At 35.0% G+C, this 26,880-nt stretch overlaps 1 protein-coding gene across 4 annotated transcripts in view; it reads left to right on the top strand.

The window, feature by feature from the left end:
• ADGB (androglobin) overlaps positions 1–26,880 on the top strand; it is a 107,352-nt gene that overhangs the window by 40,609 nt on the left and 39,863 nt on the right. For all 4 annotated transcript variants that reach the window (XM_033055513.2, XM_033055512.2, XM_033055511.2 and 1 more), the window contains exons 9-18: positions 2,287–2,381; positions 4,750–4,924; positions 5,660–5,750; positions 8,388–8,523; positions 16,582–16,612; positions 18,172–18,337; positions 20,153–20,216; positions 22,893–22,995; positions 24,105–24,237; positions 25,712–25,826. In XM_033055513.2, coding sequence (XP_032911404.1) covers positions 2,287–2,381; positions 4,750–4,924; positions 5,660–5,750; positions 8,388–8,523; positions 16,582–16,612; positions 18,172–18,337; positions 20,153–20,216; positions 22,893–22,995; positions 24,105–24,237; positions 25,712–25,826 — 1,109 coding nt within the window. The remainder of the gene's footprint in view (positions 1–2,286; positions 2,382–4,749; positions 4,925–5,659; positions 5,751–8,387; positions 8,524–16,581; positions 16,613–18,171; positions 18,338–20,152; positions 20,217–22,892; positions 22,996–24,104; positions 24,238–25,711; positions 25,827–26,880) is intronic.

Below are 26,880 nucleotides of genomic sequence, written 5' to 3'. Positions count from 1 at the left end.
AATGAATTTGCAAATCTCCAAGTATGAAACATAAGTAGCTACATGGATTCGTAATTTTTTAACAGAGCACTGCAGAATTCTTATATTCATACTGATGGATAGAAATATTAGGCTTTGCTGAATCTGTTTTGTTGTACTGTATATGACAACATTTTTCAGCTAATAATGCAATTTTATCAAGGCTATCAGTTTTAACCAGTTTCCCCAAATGCTGAATGCACACTAATCATCATTACGCTTGGTGCCATGTAATTTGCATACATCATCCTCACTTTTTGTACAGAAAAAAGATCAAATAATACCTAATTTTTAAAGCTACTGGCATAATGTACTAGTATTGTTATAGTATTATTAAAGTGGATACAAATGTGCCTGGTTAATCATTTCCATGCTCTAATAATTTGTTCATTGCTGTTTATTGCCTGCCCTGCAGCCATTTTATTTCACAACCCATCTGGACTGAGTATGACAGCTTTACACTCCACCTGGTATTTGATTAAGTGCTTTTATTTGAGAAATACTTCTTGCATGCAATGAGATCAGTATGCCTTGTGGCACATACTGTTCTGTAATGAGCAGGACCTCGTAGCTGATATTGCTGTGTTTGCAACAGATCAGATATGTTGGTAAGGACTGAGATTAAAGTTAATGATAGCCTTGCTTTTGTATAAGTTGAAACCCATAACGAACACAACAGCTGTGGTTAATATGGGAATCACAAGCATGCAGTGAGAAAAACTAGATTCCATTGGAAAGCGTTCTTACTTGCCTTTAGCTTATATTTAATTGGGTAATTGAGTTCCTGGAAGAGTATTTAAGATGCAAAGATATTGTACTTTGAGAATAAAATGTTACATATCCTCTAAATAAATAGATTTAGGTGATAAATCATATTTTTCAGACACTTGCCTGTTTATATGCAGTGAGCTCTGTTTAATTTCAGAGAAAATACCTATTTTTAGTGCAATTTCCAGTTGAATATTTAATAAATATTGGAAGTAATTATCCTATATTTGAGGTGAAACTGAAGGGAACAATGACAGACAGATAATTTTACTGGAGTGTTAGATGGGGATAGAATAATTTCGTTTCAAAAAGACCTCTAAGTTCATTGAATTACTGTTAAGCTGTTAAGCTGTACTGCCAAGTCCACCACTAAACCATGTACCTAAGTACCACGTGTACACATCTTTTAAATACCTCCCAGAATGATGGTTCAACCACTTCCTTGGGCAGCCTTTTCCAATGATTAACAACTCTTTCTGTGAAGAAATTTTTACTAAAAAAACAACATTCTGATGAAAAACAGGTGTCAAAACGCTGGGTGCTGAAATATTGTCTCCAAGTTTTCTGAGATGGCTAAGGAAAAGTAGAGAGAAATAGTTATCTTTCATTTTGATATGTCTTTGGTGAAACCAGAGATGTATATTTCAAGTGTTGTGTTTTAGACTTTTAAATTCCCTTCAACTTGAATTAACTGACTGTCAGACATCTTTGGCTTGTCTTCATCGTTCAGGAATTAGCAATGGCTTCTTTCACAGATAAGAGTAGGAGATTATCATGTGGTTGCCTAATGCAACAGATTTCTGCAGTTAACAAGGTGAATGTGCCCCTGTTTCTATTCCTTGCCTACAGCAGAATTGCAGGCAAAAAAGCTTCTATAAGGTATGTGAGATAAGTGCATCATACTTTCCGAGGTAGCCAGCATTACCTCCATTTTTTCATCAGCTTGACAGAAATGAGAGCAGTAACCCTGGTTTACAGACACTTTTGTTTCTCAAATTACTTATCTCAATCTCCGTATCCCTTGGCACCAGTGGCCAGAGCTCTGGCTTTGGATCCTTTTGTTGGCAAAATCAAATTTTGCCTTCACTGGTGAGAAGCATTTGACTTGTACTGACCAATCAGGATGTTTTTACTTCATCTACACAGATTATGTGTATTGTTTTCTTTATGCTAGTATCTGAAATTTGAAGTAAAACAAGGAAACAATGTTGAACGCTACCTGTCATATTTTAAAATTGTATTTTGTTATTTATGTAAAATAAGTAAAATATGCAAATGCTGATGATGATTTAAATGAGGTTTTTTTTTTCCGTCCATGGTTTCTTTTCAAAGTGTATTACAATGAGCTCTTCTTTTGAATAAAATAGAAGACAAAGAAAATACTAATAAAAATAAGGTGGAGAAAGAACAATAATTTAGTGTGAAGTACAGCTACAGCTACACTTTTTAACTTTTTAACTGTTTACCTTGTTCTAATGCATTTTGATGTTTTCTGTGTAGAATCACCCCCACCAACCCAGCCAGAAATGGTCGCGTACGCCTCCTGTTCACCGCTGCATTTGTTTGAAGAGGATATTTTCTTATTAACACGAATGGTAAGATTCTGTGTTGTCAGCACAGGAAAGCATTACTTATTTTGTTGTCAGTGTTTCATTTTGTTGCAAAAATGTTGTAACAAAAAGAATATAATTAGCACAGTGAAACAGTCACTAGATGATGACTATCAGTTAAATTCCTATTTTGATACTTCTGTATTCTGAACATGCATTTTCCTGCCAAAGACTGCTGATTTTACTCAGTCTTCCTCCACTTTCCTCAGAATCCCAGAAGCTGAAGTCTCCTGGGAGAGACTAGATCTGGACTAGAAAATGTATCATGATGACATACTTCTGAATGGAAAGTCCAATTATTTTAAGGGCTGCTTGAAAAACATTAATTTTAATTTTTTGAAGACTACAGTTAAAACTCCCTGATACACTTTTTCCAGTACATTCTTTGTTGTTATATAAGAAATAGCATGTTTATACCAGTTTCTGTCATTAGTATTGTAACTGGTGAGAGTAGCTGGAAAAATTGTAGCTGCATTTACAGCTGGGGTAAAAACAACACTTAAATTTCCATTTAGTCACTCACACTCCTCAGAAAGCTTTTTATAATGCCAGAGCAGGCTTTCTTGAGTTGATTATTAATTAGGTTTCCTTTTTTGGTACATTTAAATCATATCTATCATAATTGGATCATTTACATTTTAATCTGCCTTCTTAGGAAACTGGTAAGCTTCATAGAGTAAAGAAATTTCCAGAAATGGTTTGCAGTTGTCATGCTTTAGTGCACTTAATTCTTGCACTATTTTAGTTTTAAAAATTGTGCTGTGTATTTTATGCAATTTTGAAGATTAACTTGTTATCTGTGATATTGTTTTAGTTTATTTTAATTTAAGGTCTCAGTCAATATTGTTTCTTAGCTAATAGTAAGGAATGTTAGTCATCAAAAAGCAAAGTGGAAGCAGGGATATGGGCTTATATCTTTCCTGCCACCTAACACCCTGAGTCTCAAACTTGACTACAGTCTGTTGGGATATAGAGATTACTGAAAAAGAGGTATGGCAGACCAAATAGGATGAGACAGATGAATCTATATGTCTAAACTAGTATTTTAGTAAAGACTTGATAGAAAAATGGAAGTTGACAGAAGTTAAATATAGAAGTGTAGAGGATTTCTTATGGATAAAAACACCACCATTTTCAAGCTGTATTCAAGGGCTGAGACAAACTACACTGATTGAAATAAAGTCTAGACAATGATTCACTGGGATGAGTTGCTCCCTAAACTTGGAGAAAATTTTATCATTGACTGCAACTGTGCCAGAATTTCCCTCCCGAATTTTTGTAGTACCCCTTTTATCTTTGCTTTCTTGTATGGATTTCCTTGGTTTGTTGTGGCCTGAATTTGTCTTAGTTTGCTCAAATGAAATGAAAAAACAATATCAATAATTGAGTCTTACAAGTGTGTAGTGTACTCAACAGCTAAACTCTCCTTTATGACACCTAACTGGATATCTTCAAAATCCTTTCTAATTTTGGAAGTTTTAATGGGCATTTTTAATTTAATTCATTCCCCACTCTTGAAATAACTGAAAACCACAACAACATTCTTCTCTACAGAGTTCACAATTACAGAACCTAAGGAACATTTTAAAATTAGTCAAAGCAATCAGAGGCTTGCTGATGAGTATGTTAAAAAAATAAGTTATTGGTGATTTATTTAGCATGTAAAAGAAAGTGTGCTTTTAAAAGTTAAAGGATGTACAAATCCTGTAACAGAACTTCTAGTCGTGATGTTAAGTATTAGACTATTATTATTTTAATGGGAAGAGCACTACTCAATGCCCACATCTAAAATTGCTCTTAAGTCTGTTGCTAAGGGCTTTGGTATACAGGTCAGCTGAAGTGTCTTTAATGTGTTTTATATAAGAGTCATCAAATAAAAGCTTAGCTTTAATGATGTGTTGCTTCAAAGGAATAAATTGTAGAGTTTTTACAAGTTATCTAAAAGACCAATTGATTTTAGAATTCTGCCACTTTATAAATTCATAAAGTAAGGACTTTTTCCCTCAGACAGTATTTCTAAGTATGATTACTTAAAAGAAAATATTGTATCTATTTCTTTCTTCCATACTCATTCTCTTCACTTGTATTTTATGGTTATATAAATAAGTTAAAAGAAGCGATGAATCTATTATGATAAGTAAAATACATATAAACACTTCTAAGTATACTTTTTGTGCTGAATATCAAATTCTAATCAGCATGTTTTTGCATAATCTTGTCAGATGGACTACATTAATTTCATTTGTTATACGAGCTGTTAGATTCCTTTGTGTGGATTCTGCTCTTGTTTGTTAGACAAATACAAGGAGAAAGAAGATCTGACCCAGTCAGTTTATCCTTCCATATTCTACAGGTTGATTCTTCAGAGAAGATGAGGCAATATGGGCTTTCCCATATATATAGTCATCCTGTCCTGATAACTAGAACTAGGTCCAGTCCTCTGGTGGCACCACCAGAACCACCACCACTTCCTCCTTGGAAGCTTTTCCGTCAGAAAAAGCAAGTTGTTGTGACATCTGAACCCCAAGGTTTGTCTACTAAAAACTCCAAAATAAATTTTTAATTACATTTTAATTATTTCAGGACCATACTTATCATATGTTAGCTTAATTTCAATTGAACTCAATTTTGAATAACTTCCTCTTAGCCATATCTCCTACATGTTTTGAGAAGTGCCCTAATTTATGTTGAAAAAAGCACTCTAGTGGAGCAAATTAAGAGGGGATGTTATCAAAGTAACACAGAAGCTCTCTAATGCAGAACCATGAAAGCTTCTGAACACCTTTTAAAACTTTAAAGTATGTGACTAGTCCTGCTTCATCAACTCATGGTTTTAGAGTAATTTTTTTTCTAGGTTTTGTCTGTACTGCATAATGGAGTTAGATACATGATATGAGACAGCTTGAGCATGAAAGTGTTACAGGCTAGCAAAGTATACTGGGATAAGAAATTGAGGAAACCGGCAAAGGCAAAACGTGTTGCCATAGTTTTTGAACTAACCTGGACAATGTTACATATAAGTTAGGCACAATTTAATACTTTGTTGCCTGAGGATCAGGTGTAAAGCATCTATTTTTTCATAATTTATCACCTAGAACGACCCCTGTTTTTTCTATTTCATTCAAATGAATGGGGTGATGCTTGGAAAATTATTTAGGGGTGATGAATCCTCATCAGAAATTATTTCTCAGTGTTAGAGAGACATTTAATAGTATTAAATACTTTTATAAATGTATATATTTAACAAGTTGCTTTTTTCCCAGAGCCTGTGGTAGAGAAACCTGAAAAATATGTTGAGATCGCTAGCCTATTTTTTAAATACAAATTGAATGTTATCAAAATACCAACAGACATGTAAGTATGCAATGTAGTTTCAACATTAGCATTGTGAAAGTGCACTGTGAAAATGCAGTGGCTTATCTTTACTGTGTCACAGGGAAGAAATGCTCAGATAATTTCTGAAGCACATCAGGACAAAGCACTCTGTTGTTGTATTGGTGTCATGTAATTAATCAGCTGTGAGTGAACTGTACATTTAGGATCAATATCAGTAATACAACAGTTAAATTTGTATACTAGACACTCACAAAATGTTATAAACACCTAAAAACTTCTGATTAGCTACTTCTTGTAGTTAATCCCAAGAAGTTCTAATCAGGCACACCGATACATACATATGCAATTACATCACCCTCCTGTCTTTGAGGCTCACAAACACCTCCAGTTTTGGAAGTGCAACAAAATTCATGTTGGAGCTGCAAGTCTCTGGACTTAGCTATTCCTCCCTATAATCTGCTCATGTCTGCACTGCTGACAAAGCTTCCCAGGAGGTAGTCATGCACACAAGGGTCCCCACTTGGCAATTTGGCATTGGAGGATGGGGAGTGCTATCAGGTGAAGACACACTGCCAGATTCTCTACCCAGTGGGCCCAAAGATGCCCAAGATTTTAGCTAGATTACTTCAGCCAGAAATACGAATATTCTTTAATGCATTTCAAATTTTTCCTCAAACTACTCATCTTTTTTAATTCCAACATAACAAGGAAATAATTGACTAGCCAGACAGTATTTTCATGGACATCACAAGTTTGATATGGAACACTTACTGTTTATGAATAAAAGAGACTGTTCTCTCTTCATGATAGTTGTTACAAACCAGAGGGTGCAGGTGAAGAAGTTCATGGTCAAAAACAGCTTTGTAAAAATGCCTTGTGTTAAAGACTGTTTGGAAGTCCTATAAACCCTTGAAAAACCAAAGCCTTACATAGGGTGTCTTAGAGAAGTTTCAGAAATTGTTGTATACATGACTCCTAGTCAGTATTCTATGATCAGCATAGTAACTTGCTCCCTGACAAGAAAAGAAAGATTACCATAAAGTGTATCAGAGCTGTGTTTTTTTTCCCTAGGACACACTGCATAATGCACTTCTGTCAGGCTTCAGCTTGTGATGTAAATATTCAGACATGTTCTAGAATTATTAATTCTGTATCTTTTATTCTGACTGAGTTTCTGTCATGAAACATTGAATGTATCTTATCCTCAGTGTACACCAAAAGTTTATGTCATTTTTGAGAATATGTCTTTTCTTGATACTGAGTCCAACCACAGGTTGTAAATTGTTGAAGATCTGTGTATTTTCTTAGGATGTATACACCTTTTGTTGAGTACAACTCTAAATAAACTGACTAAATTACATATGTGTCAGGTTCTACATTTTGATCATTATAATTGGACAGACTGATAATAAACCAGCTAGATATTTTTAATTTTTTTGAACAGCAGCATTTTTCCATGGAAGGTGTGAACTTGGAATATTCTGGGAATGTAATTATGCTGATACAGCTGCATTTTGTTAGTTAGAAGTATTTAAATTACTGCTTGTTTTCAAACAGTAGGAGTAGAAATACATTATAATGCTCTAAGCAATTAACAGGCTATCAAAGCTATGAGAGATTGCTAATGAAGATGTTGAAGTATTTAAATTTTAACAGATTTTATATTGCTTTTTCATATTTGATAGATTGCTTCATGGTCAACTTACCCTATCTGGGGAAGGATAGTTTGCTTAACATTCTAAGTTTCCATGACAATTAGCTAATTTAATCTTTGTGATTTAATTAACAGGTAGTAGCCAAAAATATATAGCAGGTATTAACATTTAATTAAAGTAATATAGCTGTGTAAATAAGATAAGGGACTTAGATACACAATTGGGACTGAAGGATTTTAATATTTTCCTTTTCTTCTAATAAATTATTTCAAAACACTAAAAGGCAAGATAATTGTGACTGTTACTGCAAAAGATCTTGATCTTTCATTACCTCAGTCCTTAAAAAGGGAGCTAGATAACACATTAATTTTAATTTTTTCTTTATTGCTATAATAGCACAATTACACACTTAAGTCTAATTAGCATGTATGCAAAATTGTTTTGGTCTCGTTCCTCTAGTCCTTCACTTAACAAGCAAAGAGTTACTTATATTTCCTTCAGTCTTTACTCCTGCTTCCAGTGAAGTCAGCTATTGAGCTTTCTTTTGCTAGTACCAGAATAGGCCTGCACTGGTTTCCTTGGTTATCCTGTGTTTTAGCGGTCTGGTAGCTATGGAGACCCATTTTGAGGGAAAAGAAAAAAAGTATTCTGACACAAAAAAAATTAATTTTTTTCCCTACCTCCATTCAAGTTGTATTTTTTTCTCGACTAAGTGCCATAGTAATTTTTTCATTTCTGACATTATAATCTAGTTTTCAGCTGGCTTGGGTTTTTTTTGAGGGTTAGTGAAGAGGTCTTTCTATCATAGGTTTGTGTGTAGTGCCAAGCCAGTAATGACAAGAAATATATAAAGATATGGATTCTGTGCTGCCCTAGGAATCTTTCAAAATAAAGGAGACATGAATTATTTTGAAGAAATTCTGTTAAGAATAGTTATGAAGACTGTAATTTGAAAGAAAATTTATGGATTAAAATGTTTGCATTCTCTTTTATTATTTAGCCATTTTCCACAGTCTACCCTCAAAAAAGGATTTCATTCTATAACCCGTCTCACTTCTGTTACTGAAACTGATGAAAGTGACAGTAATGAGGATATGAATCAAAATGGGAGTCACTCAAATGCAGATTATTCTCAGGTAAATAATATTCCTATTTGTTTAAATTGACCCAATTTTATATTACAAAGGATAGTGAAAGACAAAATAGAAACTATTTAATACTGAAATATAGGTCTTCAAAGATTTTTCAGAAAGCTTTTTCCCTTGCTGTTTAAGTAACTTCCCTATCCTTTCCACTTTATAGTTATACTGATGTGTATCGGATGGGAAATCTTTAATAGTTTTTCTTTAACTTTCTTCTTTTTAAATTTCCCTGAGATTATAAAAGTTATATTGCCAATACTGTCTTGGTTTTGCTCTTAAAAATCCTTTTGATGGCAGTATGTTAAGGAGATAGTCTGCAGTGTTTAAAATAAATGTTACTTTATATGATTATTAGTTTACTTTGGCTACAGTGCAAGATGTACTAAGGCATGTGACTAGAAAAATGTGAACTTTATTAAAACATGCCTTAAAATGGCAATGCGACTTAATGGAAGGACTTCTGGCTAGATCTGGAAAAAGAGGACTTCTGGCTAGATCTGATTTAGGCCCTCAGACTTTCTGTGCAACTCTGTGAGACAATGACGTTCCTCCAAACAGGTTCACTGGATGCAGCACTGACTACAAGTGGCTCAAACCACCCATGCCAATGCTAGTTACTAGGTAGAAGTCTCCACTGTAATTTTCCAAGATAGATAAGATTAATCATACCTAGGTTTAATAAAACATTTACAAGAATGACTTTGGGAAGCTGTAATTACTGACTTTAGTAATGCTTTTTTTTTTCTTGAATCTGTTTGTGTATATGCTACCAAAGTCTGCTTTTAGATAAATATTTAACAAAATGCTCTTTCTAATATTTAAATCTTACATGTTTAACAGAGAAAAAATGATAATTTCAAAGAACTTCTGAAAAATACATTTCATGAAAAAATATTTCATATAGGGAAATAATTGGCAACATAGAGAAATGCTCACAAACAGAGCTCCACTGAAGTTAATTTGCTCAACCTACAAAGAAACTCAATGTGGCAGCAACAACATCTCTTCAATTTCATTCTTGCTGCAGCAAACACTACTCATAAGACCATTTGATAGCATTTCTCTTTTGTCTTTAAATTTTTTGATGAATAGGAATTAATTTTCTATGTAATTTTGGGAGTCTCTTTATATTTCCTCTGCAGAGTATACTCATACTGGTTTTATATTTCATACCTATATGTATACAGTGTGTTTAGATAATGTATGTGTGTGGATATTGTTAGTGGATTTAATGATTTTAAAGTAAGGCAGGTCTTCAGTGAAGAAGAATACTTTATAATAGAATATATCTATGACCTGTGATTCTGTCATATATTTAGTAATTCAGTATTTTGTGCACATTTTATAAATAATAGCCTAATTATTAATTCAACAGTACTTTACTTTTAAAAGTATTTTTAATAACGGCACCATACAAAAATCATTACAAAAAGCATTAGGATAAAAAGGAGCTGAAAGTAATTCTTGGTTTGGGACAAATTTGGAAGGAAATTACTGAATGGGATTTTTCTAGAAAGCAAATTCAAGCAGCCCCTTCTTCCCACTGGTTCGGGAAAGATTTCCTTTGAAAAAAAGTAGAAAAAAACCTGTTTATTTAACAAGCAAAATATTCACAAACATTAAAAAATGAATAATATTAAGAACTAAAACCTCTTACTGTTCTGATGAGATGGCAAATTCAAAAAGTCCTTTTTATGGAGTGTAGCTTGTCTCACTCAGTCTCTTATCAATCCCTCCTGTGCTAAAAAATGCCATGTCCTAAGCCCCGACAGGTCACAAGTGTGAGCTTCCCCTTTTTTTCTAAATTTTCAGTCCAAAGCAAGTTTGAGCAGTTCCAAAAAAAAACCCCAAAAAACTACAGTCCAAACAACTTCTCTGCTTCAGCTAGCTAAAAAAGTAATTAGAAGCAAAAGAAAGCCCTTTCTCACTGTCTGTGCTGTAAACAACATGTACTGAAAGAAAGAATGCAAAAGAAAAAATGCAATTTCTGCAAACAAACTATGAGCTTTTTCTCCCCCTCTTCACTCTCAGAATCAATCTTAAAAGCGCAAAACTTAATATCCAACAGAGCAGATGATTAGAAATACAAGCGTCATAAAATCACCCTAAAACAAAGTAGCACCTTGTAGCATATAATAATTATTGTTTTCATTACTTCAGTCTCTAGGTGTACAAATACAGATTTGACTAGCTGCAAATTAATAGTTTATGTGCTGGAAGCATCAAAGGAGTGTGAAACATCCCTTAGATTTTCTCCTCTAATCCAAGAGTGATTTAGAAGGCTGATCTATCACAGTAGGACATGCAGTCAAGGAGAGACAAGGGCGAGTATGGAAATACACGAGAGAGACACTGATAAAACTGGAGTAGTTGAAAGAAGACGTGAATGTGATGTAGGCTGAGGGCAATCTGATTCAGAAATGAAATGTAAGAAGTTATGAGCAGCTAATTGACTTGTACATGAACTTTACTTTTGCTCCAATTGAAACTTTAGATGAAAAATGCTATGCCTGTTAATAAAGTAAGCAAATAGAACTTCCTTTTTACAGATTGGAAAAGAAAATTATTTTCAACTTGGAAAACAATCTTCTTTTTTTCACGTATTAAATTTTTCGTTCACAAAATTTTGTGGATACCTCTGGCAAATTCATAAAAGAAGTAGTTTTTCTGTAGTTTTAAACCATAATAGCATATATTTTTTAAAAACAAGTCAATTAGTGATTTAAAAAGCAGACAGTGAAAGAGAAACTTTAATATCCCAAATCCACTATATTATTGCTAATTTTTGGAATTTTGTATTGCTAAAAACTGAATGTGAATAACTTTTTCTACATTTTAAACTGTGTGATTCCTAGTCAGGAGACATCTGCTTCAAAACCTTTGATACAGATTTACTAAATCTTTGGGATACAGCAGTTTTATGCTTTAAGCTGACTGAAATTCAGTCAACTGCTGTGCCAGATGCTCGACAAATTTAAATTGGCATATTTCAATTCACTCTAATGTAAACTGCATGAAGTAACATTACTGAATATCTGATTCACTGTTCCTAAGATCTGTTGTCACAGAAACAGAGACTAGTGATACATGAAAGGCAAAATTCTAGGAGCTGGATGTATCTTCTTTGAAAAATATGAAATTGAAAGACATGCCATTTTCCCTCGTGTCCTCAAAGTATTCATGCCAAAAAATAGAAACGCTTCATTATTGAATTTTTCAAACTTGTTTTTTTTGCTTGGACTTTCCCATTCACTGATTTTACAGTCTTGGAAGCATTTGGATTTTGCATTAGGAAAAAATATTTTAAAATATCCAATTTTGTTAGTTTAATTGATCTTGAATCACTGTTCTTAAGAAAATGCATTCTGTGAATTTTTTGTTTTAAAACTCCATAACATAGGGCCAAATCCTTAAACAGAAAGGCTCTCTTTTATTCTTATTCAATAGAAGTAATTTATAAGTGTAGGACACATTGAAATATATGTGAAAGTATTTTGTGGCCAGGAGAAAACCAAAACCATCATCATATGTAAATTGCACAGTCTTTCAGATTTATGCAACAGTAATTTTGTCAAACACTTGTGCAAAAAAAATTATCCTGGACTAGTGTTTCCTTGTAGATCTGCCATTCAAAAGCCTGCTTGAATATTCTTCATCTCAATGAATGTTTTGAAAGAAGGTATCTCCAGTTCCACTGAGAATAAAGCTCTATGTGTTTGTTTGAGGAAATGCAAAGCAAGAAAATCAGAATATGTTTACCATCAGTATTTGCAATGGCTAATAGATATTTTAATACACTGACCTGATTGCTTTGTTCATACATCTTAAGCAAAATTCTTACATTTCTCCTTGTGGCTTCTTTAGTGTCAAACTCCCTGGTAATGCTAATTTCTAGAGCAAAAGGGACTCCTTCCCAGTGACACAAATACAAAAAAACCTTGTTCTTTAATGTTCATGTTTCCTTCATGTTTCTTACTTCAGTCTCTCCATTATGTTTAAGCTCCGTCTTATCTTCTGATTTGCAACTGATACCAGTTTATTCACTTTGCATGCTCTGCTGTGTGCCCTTTTCATATTCCCCTTAAACATTACCGACTTTTGTGCTAAAATAAACTTTTTCTGCTTTTCACTCCAGTCCTTGTGCTGTATTTCATAAATGCTCTGAATTGGTATTGAATTACCAGGAGAGCTAGGTAGGAAATGTAAAGAAAACACGATTTATTTTTTTTTTAAGTTTTATCATTTTGAAAATTACTTCACCCTGCATAAAATGGAAATTCCTTGTTTATTATTTTCAAGGAAAAATTACATATGACATATGAGGCACATGAATTAGAAGAGGGACTTGAGAAAAGGCATTTAGACATTTGTGGTATAGAGACACTTTGATGGCTCACAATTATCTACTTACATAGATATATTGGGCAGCCTCAACATCAGAGACTGAATGAAAGAGATGCAAGGTTGGTAATCCGGTATTTTTAAGCTATTTCTATATTTCAGTTTGTGCACCGCTTTGCAGATGTTTGTTCTTTTGTAATATTGCTTTTTTTCAAAATTCACCTCTGTTACCTACTCTCACAGCCAAAATGAGAACTGATATTCTATTTAGTGAACACTGTGACTGAGAAATAAAGAAAAGACTGTCCAAATGACTGTAGATGCAAAACCCTTTGATGTAACTCTTGAGTCAGCATCAAACCTTGAAATTTAATGCAGGTTTAGATAATAAGAAATATTTTGGCCATCTTTGTCAGACATTCTGCAGGAATTGAAATGGACTTTTTATCTTAAAAATAGAGTACCTGGAACTTTATTCCTTCAACTGCAGTTATATTCAGAGCAATTATTTTTTGAAGAAGACCTCTGTTTTAAGAAGGTGTGTTAGGTTTTGCCATGCATCATTTCTACAATAGAAAAGGCCACTGTTTTTATAAGAATATCAGATAAATTTTAAAACTTGTTATTTGGTAGATTTGATTAAAATAAAAATATAGCTCATGTTAGGAGGCTACAAAATATGAATGAATCCTTGAACGTAACAAGATAGCTATAAATTTATGAATTACCATTATTTTTACAAATATGCATTAATGATTATGAAATGTAAGAGATGAAAAATTAGATTTTTAAGTTGTCTACAGAATTTTCATTCAAATTTGCCATTCATTGAAGGAAGAACAATAACTATTTCTCCCAGAATCTGTGTGAATCGTTCCATGTTCACAGCTGGATCTAAGTTATTTTCCAGTTTATTTCTTTGTAAGATACTGTGGCAGCAGAGCTGACTTTTCAGGCAATGTGTGCTCGTTAAGGAGGAAAAATGCCTTTATTTTCCATTTCTGTTCCAATGTCTTAGGCATGGTACATGAAGTAGTAGTATAAAAGAAAAGGAACTTTCTTGACACTCCAGTTGTCTCAAAGTCAGTGAAGATTAGGCAGCCGAACACATCCTGTACCATTGAAAGAGCAGATAGCTTTTGACTGTGTTAAATTTGTGTTCCAAAAACTGGGTAAATGAACCTATGGGAGTCTCTACACAGCTGTGGTTAGCTTAGTTTCACAACTCAGACTGCATGAAGTTACTATGCATCCAGATTTTCCAGGGCACATTCTCCTTCTTTACTGAAAATTCTGTTGATGCAATTTTTGAGGATTTTCTGTATCTCTCCAGGTTCTCCTGCTGCCAACTGTTAGTACTGACAGAGTAACTCTATATTAAGCTGCCTCATATCCATACTAGAAGCATGGATCATATGTACTGTCCATGAGCAGTGTATTGGTCAGAAAGTACTTGTTGTATAGACTTGTTGTATAAATGTTGCAGGCTTATACAGTAGATCTCATACTTTTTATATATGTATTTATACTTTGGACATGCCCAGGATTTTTGAGAAGAAACTCGATGAACTGTACAGCTCGCATGTATCTGGTAAATCCTGCAACTCCTACAAAAAGTTTGGCAGCGTTGAAATCTTGAAAGTTGTAGGCTCACGTGGAGAAATATGGCAACTCTGTGCATGTGTACTTCTGAAATCACAGTTTAAAGGGAAGAGATAATCTATGTGAATTTTCAGACTCATATGTTGAGACATCACTCCCATTGTGACATGACAAGTGATCACAGTTTGACTTGCTCTGAACAGTTCTGTGTGCAGAATTCGGAAGCTGAAATACATAGATATTTGCAAGACCTTCTCAGGTCATAGAAAAACTAGAAATTAATCTTAAAAGTAACTGTAAAATGCAGTTAAGACTGAATTCTTAACCCAAGTGTTAACAATTTCAGCAGTGTCTTGATTTTTCTCTTCATTGTTCTTAATATTAGATCCATCCCCAACTTTGACTCATGAACATTTAAAAAAACCCTAAAAACATAAGAGACTTGGAATAGAATTTCAGATTTGTGCTGTGCAAAAATGGGACTTCCAAATTCCCATAATAAACGATATTACAGTTAAATTATATGTATTAAATTATTTGTTACTTCCAGTTTTGGGATAGAGACTCTTAAGTCTGTAGTTTATTTGCTCAACTCTTTCCTTTTTTGATTCAGAGAATATCGAACACCTAAAAATTTTGCCAGATATGAGATTCCTGAGCCTGTTCGCATGTCCTGAGCCCATAGCAATTCTGTAACATGTTGCAGAAAGACTTTTACTGGAGCTAGAAATTAAAGTAGAAAGCCATAAGGTTTACCACTATGGAAACATTAACAGGTCCCTTCACACAGTGTATGCAGAGTAGTCTATAATAGCAGGGTTGAGCCAGACCCGGATTTCCAGCACAATGACCTTGTGCAAGATTTAGGTACTGTTCTGATCTGCCATCCAGGCTAACTCAGACTACATTATGTCAGTCTGCCCCTCAAAATACATTTGATTGTACTGAAAAATCATAAAAGCTCCAAGTCAGCACAGCTCCCACAGCTCCTCTTTGAAATGCAAAACAGAAAATCACTATGTGTGTCCTGCTGCTGGCTCCCTGATTCAGAATCAGCACCTTTGACACATGTACAGATATATGAGGGTATATATTAGGAGTTTGGGTGGGGAGAAGGGTGACAAATCCAGGTAAAGGGATGAAAGGAAGCTCGCAAATTTTTTTTCCAATAGCCTTTTTAAGGTTTTAATATCTGTCTTTGCAAGGACAAAGCTAGTCCAGCTAAGCCACTAATATTACCATGTTCAAATAGGAAGTAAACTGGAAACTGCAATCTCTTTCTCCCACCCAACCTCAGGGGAAAAAAAATTTAAAATAGGAGGTTGAAGTGACTCAGTGTATGTCATATTGCAGACAAGAGGGCAGTCAGAAGGAAGGATGACTTTTTTAACTCAAAGATTTTAATGTCTCAAAGACAAGGACCCTGTCTTTGTAAATTTAATGAGTGGACTTTCTGAAAGGCTGGCTAACTTCATTTGAACTTCAAGTGTAAGCAACTGTATTGCATTGATATTAGTTCAGCAATTCTACCTTGGAGCTGGAGTCGACCAGAATAAAGTTTTTGCCAAAAACATTAAAAAAGAAGCTATTTTTTTTATTTATACAGTGATAGAAAACAAAAGAAACTATTATAATCAACGACGCTGTTGCTAATGACAGTTGTGCACTGTCACTTACACAGCAAAAAATGCTTGTTGAAAAAGGAGTCCTCTATATATTTTTCAAGAATGGAAACTTAAAATAGGATTGGTTGTAAAATAGGAATATTAGTTCTTAGAATAAAACTTACTTTATTGTTAAAAGACAATAATATCAAAGAGCACTGTTTTAACAGTGAAATGGTAGCTATATGAAACAGCTTTTATCTCACATTGTACTTCTCTAGAAAAACATCAGTGTCTCTTGGTGATATGTATGTAGGTATTACGATGAAATTTGCTACTTTTATTTTTCATTTAAAACCCCAGCCCAAACCCATGATGATAACCTACCAGCTTGTTTCTCTGTCTCTGGAAGAACTGCCCCATAATCATGTATTTTCTCTAACAAAATAATGCAAGATTATAATCACCATCATTATTTTTTCTTGTTTTGTTTTTCACTGTATAGGAGGCCATTTCCTTGTTGCAACAAAATGCAGGTAAGTGTGTAAAATCTATAGACAGAGTTTGCCATTCCCATATTGTTTGGCATCAGTGTTAATCCTCATATATCAGCAGTCTTACTTATTTTGGACGTAGGTTTTACCGGAAAAGATTTCAAAGAACTGGTAATAGCACGTATAATTATGTAGAGTAAAATTTTCAGTTTGGTATTCAAAAAGTTCAAACACTTCTCGTAAGTGTTTGTTCTCTCCAGGAAAATACAGTGGATTTTGTACACAGAGCTCTTTTTTAAGAAGTGTAAATTACAGTATTTTCTTTTTGTGTTTCTGAAAAATGGCAAAAAAACCAAACCAAAAAATACACCCAAAAACCAGCTTTCATTTTAATGAATGTTCCTTTGAAATGTGTTTTACATCCCTATTTGAAGAGTATTCAATTTTTTTTCAAAATTAATTCCTCATTTTTAAAATTACTTTGAAAGGATTTGGTCAGGAAAACAAGATGCTCTTAAAAATAATAGCACTGTCGTTGTTTTACTGGAAGCCTAACACTCATGTTAACTTATATTGAGGAGAAAGTCTTGATTTTTCAGCTTTCAGATACTTTTTCCGTAACTGAAGGAAAGGAAAAAGGCCTTTGGTGCCTTTCCTTATATTGCATTTCTTTCACTTCTTGAAAAATAGTTGTAAGCTAATTTAGAGCCACATATTAGCTCTGTGTGTATTGGTGATAATGAAATATTACAAAGCACATTTAAATATAAAATATGCATGTTTCTAATAGCTTTCTCATTTGTTATACCTTGTGTTTGAGTATTACCTCATATTTTTCTTCAGCAAGCATTCTGAATTCATAGCTGCTCTGTTCTTCTATTCTCAGTTGTTGAACTATTCTTAAAACTCCTTTTTGGGCCAACATTTGGGTGTGGGTCAAATATTTTTAGTAACTATTTATATGATTCTTGGGGAATACAGAGGAAGTTACATTACAATATAAAAAGTTATTGGGTGATTGCAAAATCTGTCTACCTATGTCTGTGTTTATATTTTGGTATGAATCTGACCTTAATTCTGATTGTCCTAGAAGAAAATTCATGTAATTAGTTCAAATCTGTTTCTGTTTAGAAGTAGTTACACTGATTTGTGTGAGTAGCATCATAGAGGGTACTAAGTACCAGAGGTAAGGCTAGGTCTTTGTGTCCTCCAGATTTCTCTGTATTTTTTTCTGTGAGTTGTAAAATACTACCTCATTAGCCTTCCACTGAATAGGAGCTTTGGACAAGGGGATATATTTTTCTTTATATAGATGAATTTAGATTTGCAGAAATCATGTGTATGTTTATCTAACAAGCTGATATGGAAGATTCTAGGGCACAGTTCAATATGCAGTAGTTTATTGAGGCAGACTATTTAAGCAGTTGCAGATACAAACCCTGAATTTCCATATGGAGTTGCTTCAGTCACCATTAGCGCTCTTTATGTTAGTGGGATAGCTTTTAAACTGTATGCGTAATAACTGATGTATGGATAATTTCCTTATAATTTACTTGTATATTGTCACTGTATTGGCTCTGTGTGTCTTTTTATCTTTGCAGAAGAATATGACAATATCAGTTTAGATGCAAAACAAATGTCAGAAACAGCTGATACTGATATGAAGAACCAGACAGGGGCTAAATCAAAGAACGAAACAGCATCAGAAAATACTTCAGTTTCCAAGGAAACCTGGATTACCTTTGAAGACTTCTGTGTTTGTTTCCAGTAAGGAAAAGAGTGTTTGGGTTTTACTCCAATATACTGTATAAAAATGGTAAAATTTTTGGCTATTAAAAAATTGTATCTTCTTAACAGATCTTCTTTGTATAGCTATCCTGCCTTTCAGGGTGGCTTCAAGGCTACTCTTCAGACCAGACGTACTTCCCTGTTGGCAGTGGGTCTGAAGCTGAAGCCCTGCTCTGTGCCTTGGGTGCATCCTCCAGAATACAGTAGAGAACACAACCACCAGCTCCATAAAGCAACTGTCAGACTGCAGTTGGGGTGGGAGATTGTAGGTCATGGAGTGTTGCAGCCATTAGCTGCTCTTATGACCCATGAGGCACTGGGCAGACACAGTCTGCACCAAGACAACGCAATTCTAAAGAAAAAAAATAAGTTGTTGAAATCTGTTGCCATCAACATAGCTTTGCTTGATCAATTAAATATTTTGTCTCGCTCCCTTTAACACAAAAAAATCTAGGGTACTTGTAGCAACATTTCTTCAGCTTCTGTCTTTCAGATTTAAGGAGCCTGGTACAGCATATATCCTTTAGAGAATCTAAGATTGCTGAGGGAAATAATTTTATCAGAGAAAATTCACACAGTTCTTTTCTTGTTTGAATGTGTAACTGAGATTTCTTTGTAAAGCTTCTATTTTCATAAAAGTGTTTACACCCTACTAACTCTCTCAAGGAGAATGTATCACTTTTATACCGGCCACCAGTACAGGAACTTTAGGAATTAAAAGTCATATATCATTTTAGGCCTTGTTAAGATTTCTGTGCTACTTTTAGGCAGTTCTAGGTCCAGACAGATGGAACGTTCAGGTAAAAGCATCACAAGCAATTTAATTTCCTTGAGAAGTCCTACTCACAGAAAATGTGAAATATAAACTTTCTACCTTATTATCCAAATGTTAAAGTACTACTGACCTTTTGTAGACTAATATTAATATTAATTAAGAAAGAAAGCATGTCAGATTCTTAACTCTAAATGAGAGAGAGTTTATTTTCACAGTCATCTGATAAAGCAGCTGTTAACAGGGCATCTTAAATTATCTTTGAAGAATTTATCCCTCAGAAGAAATTAGGCACCTAAGATTTTCATTTTACCCGTTCAGTTGAAAACTTTTCCTTCTCTGTCATGCCTACTTCTCAGATACAGTGAAAATAAGAAGAATGTTCATAGTTCATATCAACTTTGAGAAGTGAGGAATATTTTAGTCACTGTAGTCACTGTCAGCAGTAGATCAGGATCCCTGTGGAGTTTCTGAGTAATCACAGCATTGGTTCAGATCTGAGTCCATCCTCAATTAAAGTTGAAGCCATTTATGTCTCCCTTGGTGAAAACAAAATCAGAAAAAAATTATTACCAGGAACTATATAGCTTTCTGAAGGTCTGCAAACTGCACAGAACTGAAAAAAAGATAAAATATATTAAACAGTCCTTTTTTCAGTTATACTTTGTATAAACCTTCATTACAGTAATTTTCATGTGAGAAGTTTTAGAGTAATATTAGTGTGTTACCATTTAGAGATTGAAAATAAACAAATTAGTGGCCTTACCTCCAGTGGAAAAGTGTAGAAATGCAGCAAATATATTAATTAATTTCAACTGCTTTCTCTGGAGATTAATTTTCTTCACCATTTTTATAACTAAAAATGTTGAACCATTTTTGAGAAATAGTTGTGAGTCTGACTTGTAAAAGTAAAATTAATATCTTGTGTTATGAAACAGACATTTACCTAAACTATGTAATTTGTAGTGATTATTTTCTTACCATCATATATATCTTACATTTCAATTTTATATTCTTCTTAGGAACCTGTATGTTTTCCACAAGCCACATACATATGCTTATAATTATGAGAAAACAGGTTTAAAGGTAAATTATTGTATTGTGCTTTTTTGTTTTCCAAAGTCTTACATAATTAGATAATACATATATTCTAAAGGATATTAGTAGAGCATGTAGAATCACTATTACTGAAAATTAATAATGCATTAAGATTACTGCAGTCAATACAAATGTATGTTTGTAAGCAAATATTTAGCATTATATATATGTGTTTAAGAAAATGAAAAATTCTGTGGAATGCTACTGCACAATAACAAAAAAATGGCTTATATAAAGAAAAATGATAATGAGTCAGATCTCCAACCACTCTTTACTTTGATTTAAAACTACCTTTTAACAATTTGGTATCGAAATTTAATTTAATGGTGATTCAGCTACAGAATCTGCTCTTCAATTCTCCTTCATCTTCCCCTGTCACCTAAAACCCGAATTGTGAATCTGTTTAGCATAACACTCCCATTTCTCTTTAAATGCAAAGTCCTCTTGCTATTTACATAACTCTGTTGCAGGGATTTAGAAATACTCTTTAGTTACATATGAATAATGGAATTTCTCCAAACCTGTCATTAGTTCATATTATCAGAAGGTGGTTCAACATGCTTGAATATCCTTTCCCAGCTCTTATTTTGTAGTGTATATGAAGTGTAATTGTAGAGTACCGAAATGTAAACTCCAGGCATGAAGTTCATGTAAAATCCTGTACTGAGAAGGTTAACTGCATGGATTATGCTCCATAATTGTAGTACACCTGCAATTTCCCACCTCTCTGTAATCACATCACAAGAAATTCTCCTAATGACTGCACGATATACTTTTGTAAGCCATAATTAGCATTAAGACTATGTAAGTCTGTGTGCTTTTGTACTAAAAAACCCCTAACCCTTTGCTGCAAAATCTTTCTAATTTCTAACATTGAAAGAGCTGATATGTTTACAGTATTAGGTAAATTCTCTATCATGCTTATAAAAGAACATTTCCATATTATGATAGGAGGATAAAAATTAAAAAAAGAAAAAAGGTTTTCTATAACTCTGGAATAACCAGGAAGACATGTACTGTAACAGTTATGAAGAAAGAAACTCCTTCACCATTAAAATATGAAGAATTACTGGGAAAAATAGAACCATTCTCTAGTTTCTAATATTAGCATAGGAATAATGTATTAAAGTTGAGAGTGATAGATATTGCCCTCATAGAGTTTTGTAGGAGAAAAACCCTTTATAAGGGAGGATCACTCATATCTACGAATTCAGAGAGTACATATTTCTTTCAAGCTTTCTGTAATTACAGTAATTTCACGAATACAAGCCGCACCAATTTGACTAAGATTTTGCTCCTAAACCGGAAATGCGGCTAATAATCAGGAGCGGCTAATACAACCTCAGAAGTGCCTGCCAGAGTGCTGAGCCGAGCAGCTGCAAAGTCGGCATTTTGCGATTGTTACAAATCGCTACTCTGTTGCACCGCGGGTGGAGCCTGGCTCCCTGTAGGCAGCACGGGGGGCGGGGAGAGAGGCGGGAGAGCTCTCTTTCCTCCTCTGCCGCAGCCCAGGGGAGAGACGGGGGGGGCCCGGCGCCGCCATTGCCGCGGCCCGGGGAGGGGGGGGGAAGCCCGCGCCGGCATTGCTGCGGCTCGGGGAGGCGGGGGGAAGCCGGCGCCGCCATTGCTGCGGCTCGGGGGGGGGGGGGAAGCCCGCGCCGGCATTGCTGCGGCCCAAGGAGGGGGGGGGAAGCGCGCGCCGCCATTGCTGCGGCTCGGGGAGCCGACAGGAGCTCCGCGGAAGCCATTGCTGTGGCCCGGGGAGCCGACGGGAGCCCCGCGCAGCCATTGCTGCGGCCCGGAGAGGGAGGGGGAAGCCTGCGCCGCCATTGCCGTGGCCCGGGGAGGGGGGGGAAGCGCGCGCCGCCATTGCTGCGGCTCGGGGAGCCGACGGGAGCCCCGCGCAGCCATTGCCGCGGCTCGGGGAGCCGACGGGGTGCTTTGTCCCCGCCCGCCGCCGCTGCGGCAGGAGCGGGGAAACTCCGTCCCTGCCTGCCACCGCAGGGCAGCGCCGACCCGGGGTGACCGAGCCCAGTGGCAGCGGCGGCTGGCCCCGAGCGGCAGCGCCGGGCTGGGCCACCTGGCCCCGTCAGCGGCCCCTAGCGGGCCGAGCCTGCACAGCCTTAGCTCAGCCAGTAAACCCCGCCCTCCCACGGTTCTGTTACTAATTGCACGCGGGTCCTCGCAGCGAACGACAAAGCGGCTTATATTGGGTGCGGCTTATCTATGGACAAAAACCGAAATGTTTGCCAACACCCAGAGATGCGGCTTATACTCAGTGCGGCTTGTATTCGTGAATTTACTGTAATTTTAATGAGAAATTTGCAGCAAGAAACCAAAATTTTTGGTCTTTTGTTAATTGTTGTTTGGCAAGTAAAAATACTGCATTTAGGTACATATGATCAGTATAATATAAAAATAGATATATTCCCATGCAAAAAAAAAAAAAAAGTTCTGTTTCCTTTTATCTCTTGATACTATTATACATGCAGCATGAGGCTCTGGGCTTAAATGACATGTCTGAAATTTGGAAGTAGTAACAATTGCTTACTACCCATGCCATAGCTAAGGTCACTATATCCAACATCTTAGTCCTACTTGTATAAGGCCAGTTAGACAGCATTCAGTGCAAATGAATGAACAAATGTCCATTTTTTTATACAGTCTTCTGATGAGGAAGTCTTCTATTATTTACTTGTGGACAGTCTGATGCCCGTTGAAATCCTGGTTAGCTTTTCTGCATTAGTACACTGGTATGTTACTGAAGGTAAGGCCAACACAAAAGTACATGTCAATGCTGTGTTTTCCTATTCATGAATATACTTATCCATTGTGTTTGTTGTGTACTTGGGTACAGTTTGAGAGTTTAGCAATAGTTTGATACAGTCAAATTGATCTTAAGAAATACACTAATATTCAAGCAATACTTCGTCATTATTTCATATTGATGATGGACATTTTAATGAAAGAATCCCTCCCTTTTCTGTTTATTGTGATATACTGGAAGCTTTTCATCTGTATATTTCTGGAATTGATTTCCTTGTGTTTCTTGGGGTTTCTTTCCTAGAGATTTCATTATTGTGAGCTACTTTATGCCTTAACTGATAATAATGCAGCAAAACCACCAATATAACCAAAGTATATTTCTGAAATTATTTTTAAACTGGTATATTACAAGCTCTCAAGTTTAAGTTGGCTTTTTCAGGACCTAACAACTTGAATTATTTAAATATTAATCTCTTGTATTTCATGAAAAACAGAATGGAATTCAGGAGAGTTAAGGCATTTTATTGTAGTTGGCTTAGGTTAATCAGATAGTTAAACACTTGACTTGGATGTAATTAAAAGCATCTAGAATAGAGAGAACCAAAAGAAAGCTTAAAAAACACCAAACTGACCAGTCTTTTAAAATAATAAAACTATAAACTATAAATACAACTAATTTTTTATGGCTATTTGATTTCTTTGCATGTGGACAGAAAGGATTTGATTGGAGTTTTACAGCAGCCTTAAGTGACTTGGAAGATGTCTGATGTAATGCTCTAAGTTTTTAATAAATACCTACTTTATTGCTTTAACACCATCTAGCCTCTGTTCTAGGTAGCCTCTCAAGGCATCAGATATATACATCTTAGTAGCATATTTTATAACCATTATTTTCTAGCAAATAACACAAATAAGCTATATTTTGTACCACCAATGCATTTTAAGTGGCTGGTTTTTTTCTGTGTAAGCAAAACCTAAATGAAAAGTTTAGTGACTGTGAAGTAGCTACAGATTCTGCATAGGAGTGTCTGACTTATTGTTATTCACCCTTCCCATATTATGTGGATTGTATTTTGTTTTGTTTTGTTCTGTTTTGTTCTCCTAACCTAGGTACTAAACAAGAATGTTCAACGGGTGTGCTGACGGTTGAATATTTCTCTTGGAAATCTGTGACTCCTGGAGAACTTGTGTTAAAAATGTGTACATCGGCAACCAAAGCCACTGTGGTAAATCTTCCTGTTGGGTATGTATCAGGCTTCATTTCTGTCCTCACTTTTTAGTTAAGGCTTGAAATAATCCTTTACACAGTAACCCAGTAAGAGTTTATTTCCTAAAACATAAGTTTTTGGTGTATCAGAATGGTTGATAGCTAGGATTTGGTAAGACTGCCAAATTGCTGTGAATTTACCAACACTTTTATAAAGATTCTGAGTTCTTTCCTCTTACTTAGGAGCATTTAACAAGAAAAATCACACTGACTTGCTAAAAAGTAGATTTAAATTCCTACAAATTCCTACTTAAAAGTGTTTCTAACTAGAATGATTTAAAATGTTCCCTGGAGTAGCAAGAAAAATGTAAGAACTAGCATTTTTAGTGGAACTATAAAAGCATCATTATACCATAGGAGTTTTCAATGCTTTTATTGAAAAAGGATTTAAGAAGCATGACAGGAGAAATTCTAACATTATCCATGAAGTCTTGCGTATCTTACTCCCCATTCACATACTGCTTAATATGTTTTTTTTCTTTTTGCACATAACTCTAAATATTCAGAATAGGCCATTAGCTGATTGTTTAAATAAAGAAATAGATAAAAAGCAAGAGCCCTTGATACATTATTTTCTGAAAACCCTTCCTGAGAAAGCAGGAAAACAACATCTTCATGTCTTGTCATAAATATGATATTCCTAATTCACTGAGACCTTCTACTTTTCCAAAAAGAGAAAAACACCAGTTTAATATCAAAGAGATGAAGCAAAATGTATTTTTAAAAAATTAAGATGTCAAATAAATTGGCATAGAAAGAAAATATCACAACACTAGCATACTGAAATTAAATCAAAGATCTTTAATAGTACTGTTTATTTGTTTTGATTCAGACTAAAACTGGAATAGTTATTATTATATTGATAGACTATACATTCACATCTAGTTCTGCGTTCACATGTATTTTCTTTGTGTAGGTTCTAAAAGTTGTATCTCTCCATATTGTTGGGGGGCCAGAAATGTGTATCTTTTTGCACCTGTAAATTGCAAAGCTAGCAGAGATAACATCAGCTCAAATTTATAAGCTTTCACCTTTGATTCTCTTTACTCCAGTCAGAGACAGGAGGCTTTCAGTCAGATTTGGTTACAAAAGGTGTGGGAGACAAATGGGCTTATTGACCACTTCCCCATTTCATTCCAAGAGAGAAGTCACTTGGTAAGCATGGAAGGCATTCTCTTCCCGCTCTCTGTTAGTGACATGGATGCATTTAAATGTCAGTCAAAAGAAGATGTAATTAAAAGCTACCAGTATATCTGGGGAACATTACCTCTCCTTTCTTACTCTCGTTGCTGGATCTCTGGTTAACACTTTGAAGCTGTGGCCTGGATAAGCTTCTCCACCTAAATACAATTCTGAGAATGATATTACCAAATGTGTGAAAGGAAAAGCTTAAGAATTGCTGGAATTAAAAAAAAAATGTTGTTTACTTGGGTTTCTTTCTTGATTGTAGGCGACACATCTTGCTCTTCAGAGTAACTTGTTCCATAGGGCACCACATTCATCTGTGTACCATGGTGCCATGTGTCTTTGGAGAAGAGGATGCTGTTATTCCAGCTCTTCAGAAAGTATGTATAATGACTAATCAAACATTTTGATAACAGATTTTCTGACTACTAATTAAAGTGAATTAATATTGAATTTCCACTTAGAATTATTATATTCAATGGTAAAGTATTCATTTTAACATGAAACTGGCAAGGGCATTAAAGATATGTGTTTTACATCACAAAAGGTACTGGATGCATATTGCAAAAGTTGTCTTTCATAAATACGTAAGTTAAAATTTAGTAGTATTGTGGTTTACATAGAAGTTAAGCATAAAATGTGAAAAATGCTCTTGTTGAAACACGTCTCGGTAGCGTATAACTCTTTGAGGCATGTCATAAAATATACGCATAAATATTAATTAATATTTTAAAAATACCCGCCTATTGAAATAAAATCTCACTTCAGTGAAGTATGTTTAGTCCCATGAGATAACATATTACTCACCGGGTCCCAGAGCAGCATTTATATGTAAAATGAACAATTTAATCAAACAGCTTTTCCTACCTGAGATAAGAGGCTCAGGGAAGAAATTACTATGGCTTTTGTTCTTCATTGTCCATAATCCAGACAGACACAACTGTCATCCACATTTTCAAGTTTTCTTTAGCAAGCGGTATGCCCAAATATTTGTTGAAGTCCCTGAGGGGAAGGAATATATTTTCTAGAGAACATTTGTGCAGAAACATTTTAAAAGGTGAGTGTAACAGCAAATTTACATAGCAGTGTAGATTCTGGGTCCTAATAATAAAACATTAAAACAGCTTGTGCAAATTTATCACATTTATCATGGTAAAGAAGTTGAAATATAAGAAGTTGGGTCATTAAAAATATCTTGTGGTTGTACTATCCCCTTGTCTTCAATTTTTGGATGAAAAGCTATTTCTCATCAAGAAAATAAACCAGAATTGTATCCTTGGGTTTTCCCTGCACTTCCTTTTGATGCAACTTCTCTGCAGGCTGTCATTTGCAGAAACATGTCCACATTCTTGCACAGAAATCCTGATGAAGATTATTGATGCTTTAGGCAACATGTATTTGATCATTGTTTTCAGCAGGATACAAATACTAATT

This window comes from Catharus ustulatus, chromosome 3, assembly GCF_009819885.2.
Source record: "Catharus ustulatus isolate bCatUst1 chromosome 3, bCatUst1.pri.v2, whole genome shotgun sequence".
In the NCBI taxonomy this organism is placed as follows: domain Eukaryota; kingdom Metazoa; phylum Chordata; class Aves; order Passeriformes; family Turdidae; genus Catharus; species Catharus ustulatus.
The sequence above is the reverse complement of the archived record's forward strand: the minus strand, read 5'-3'. Positions and strand labels throughout refer to the sequence as shown.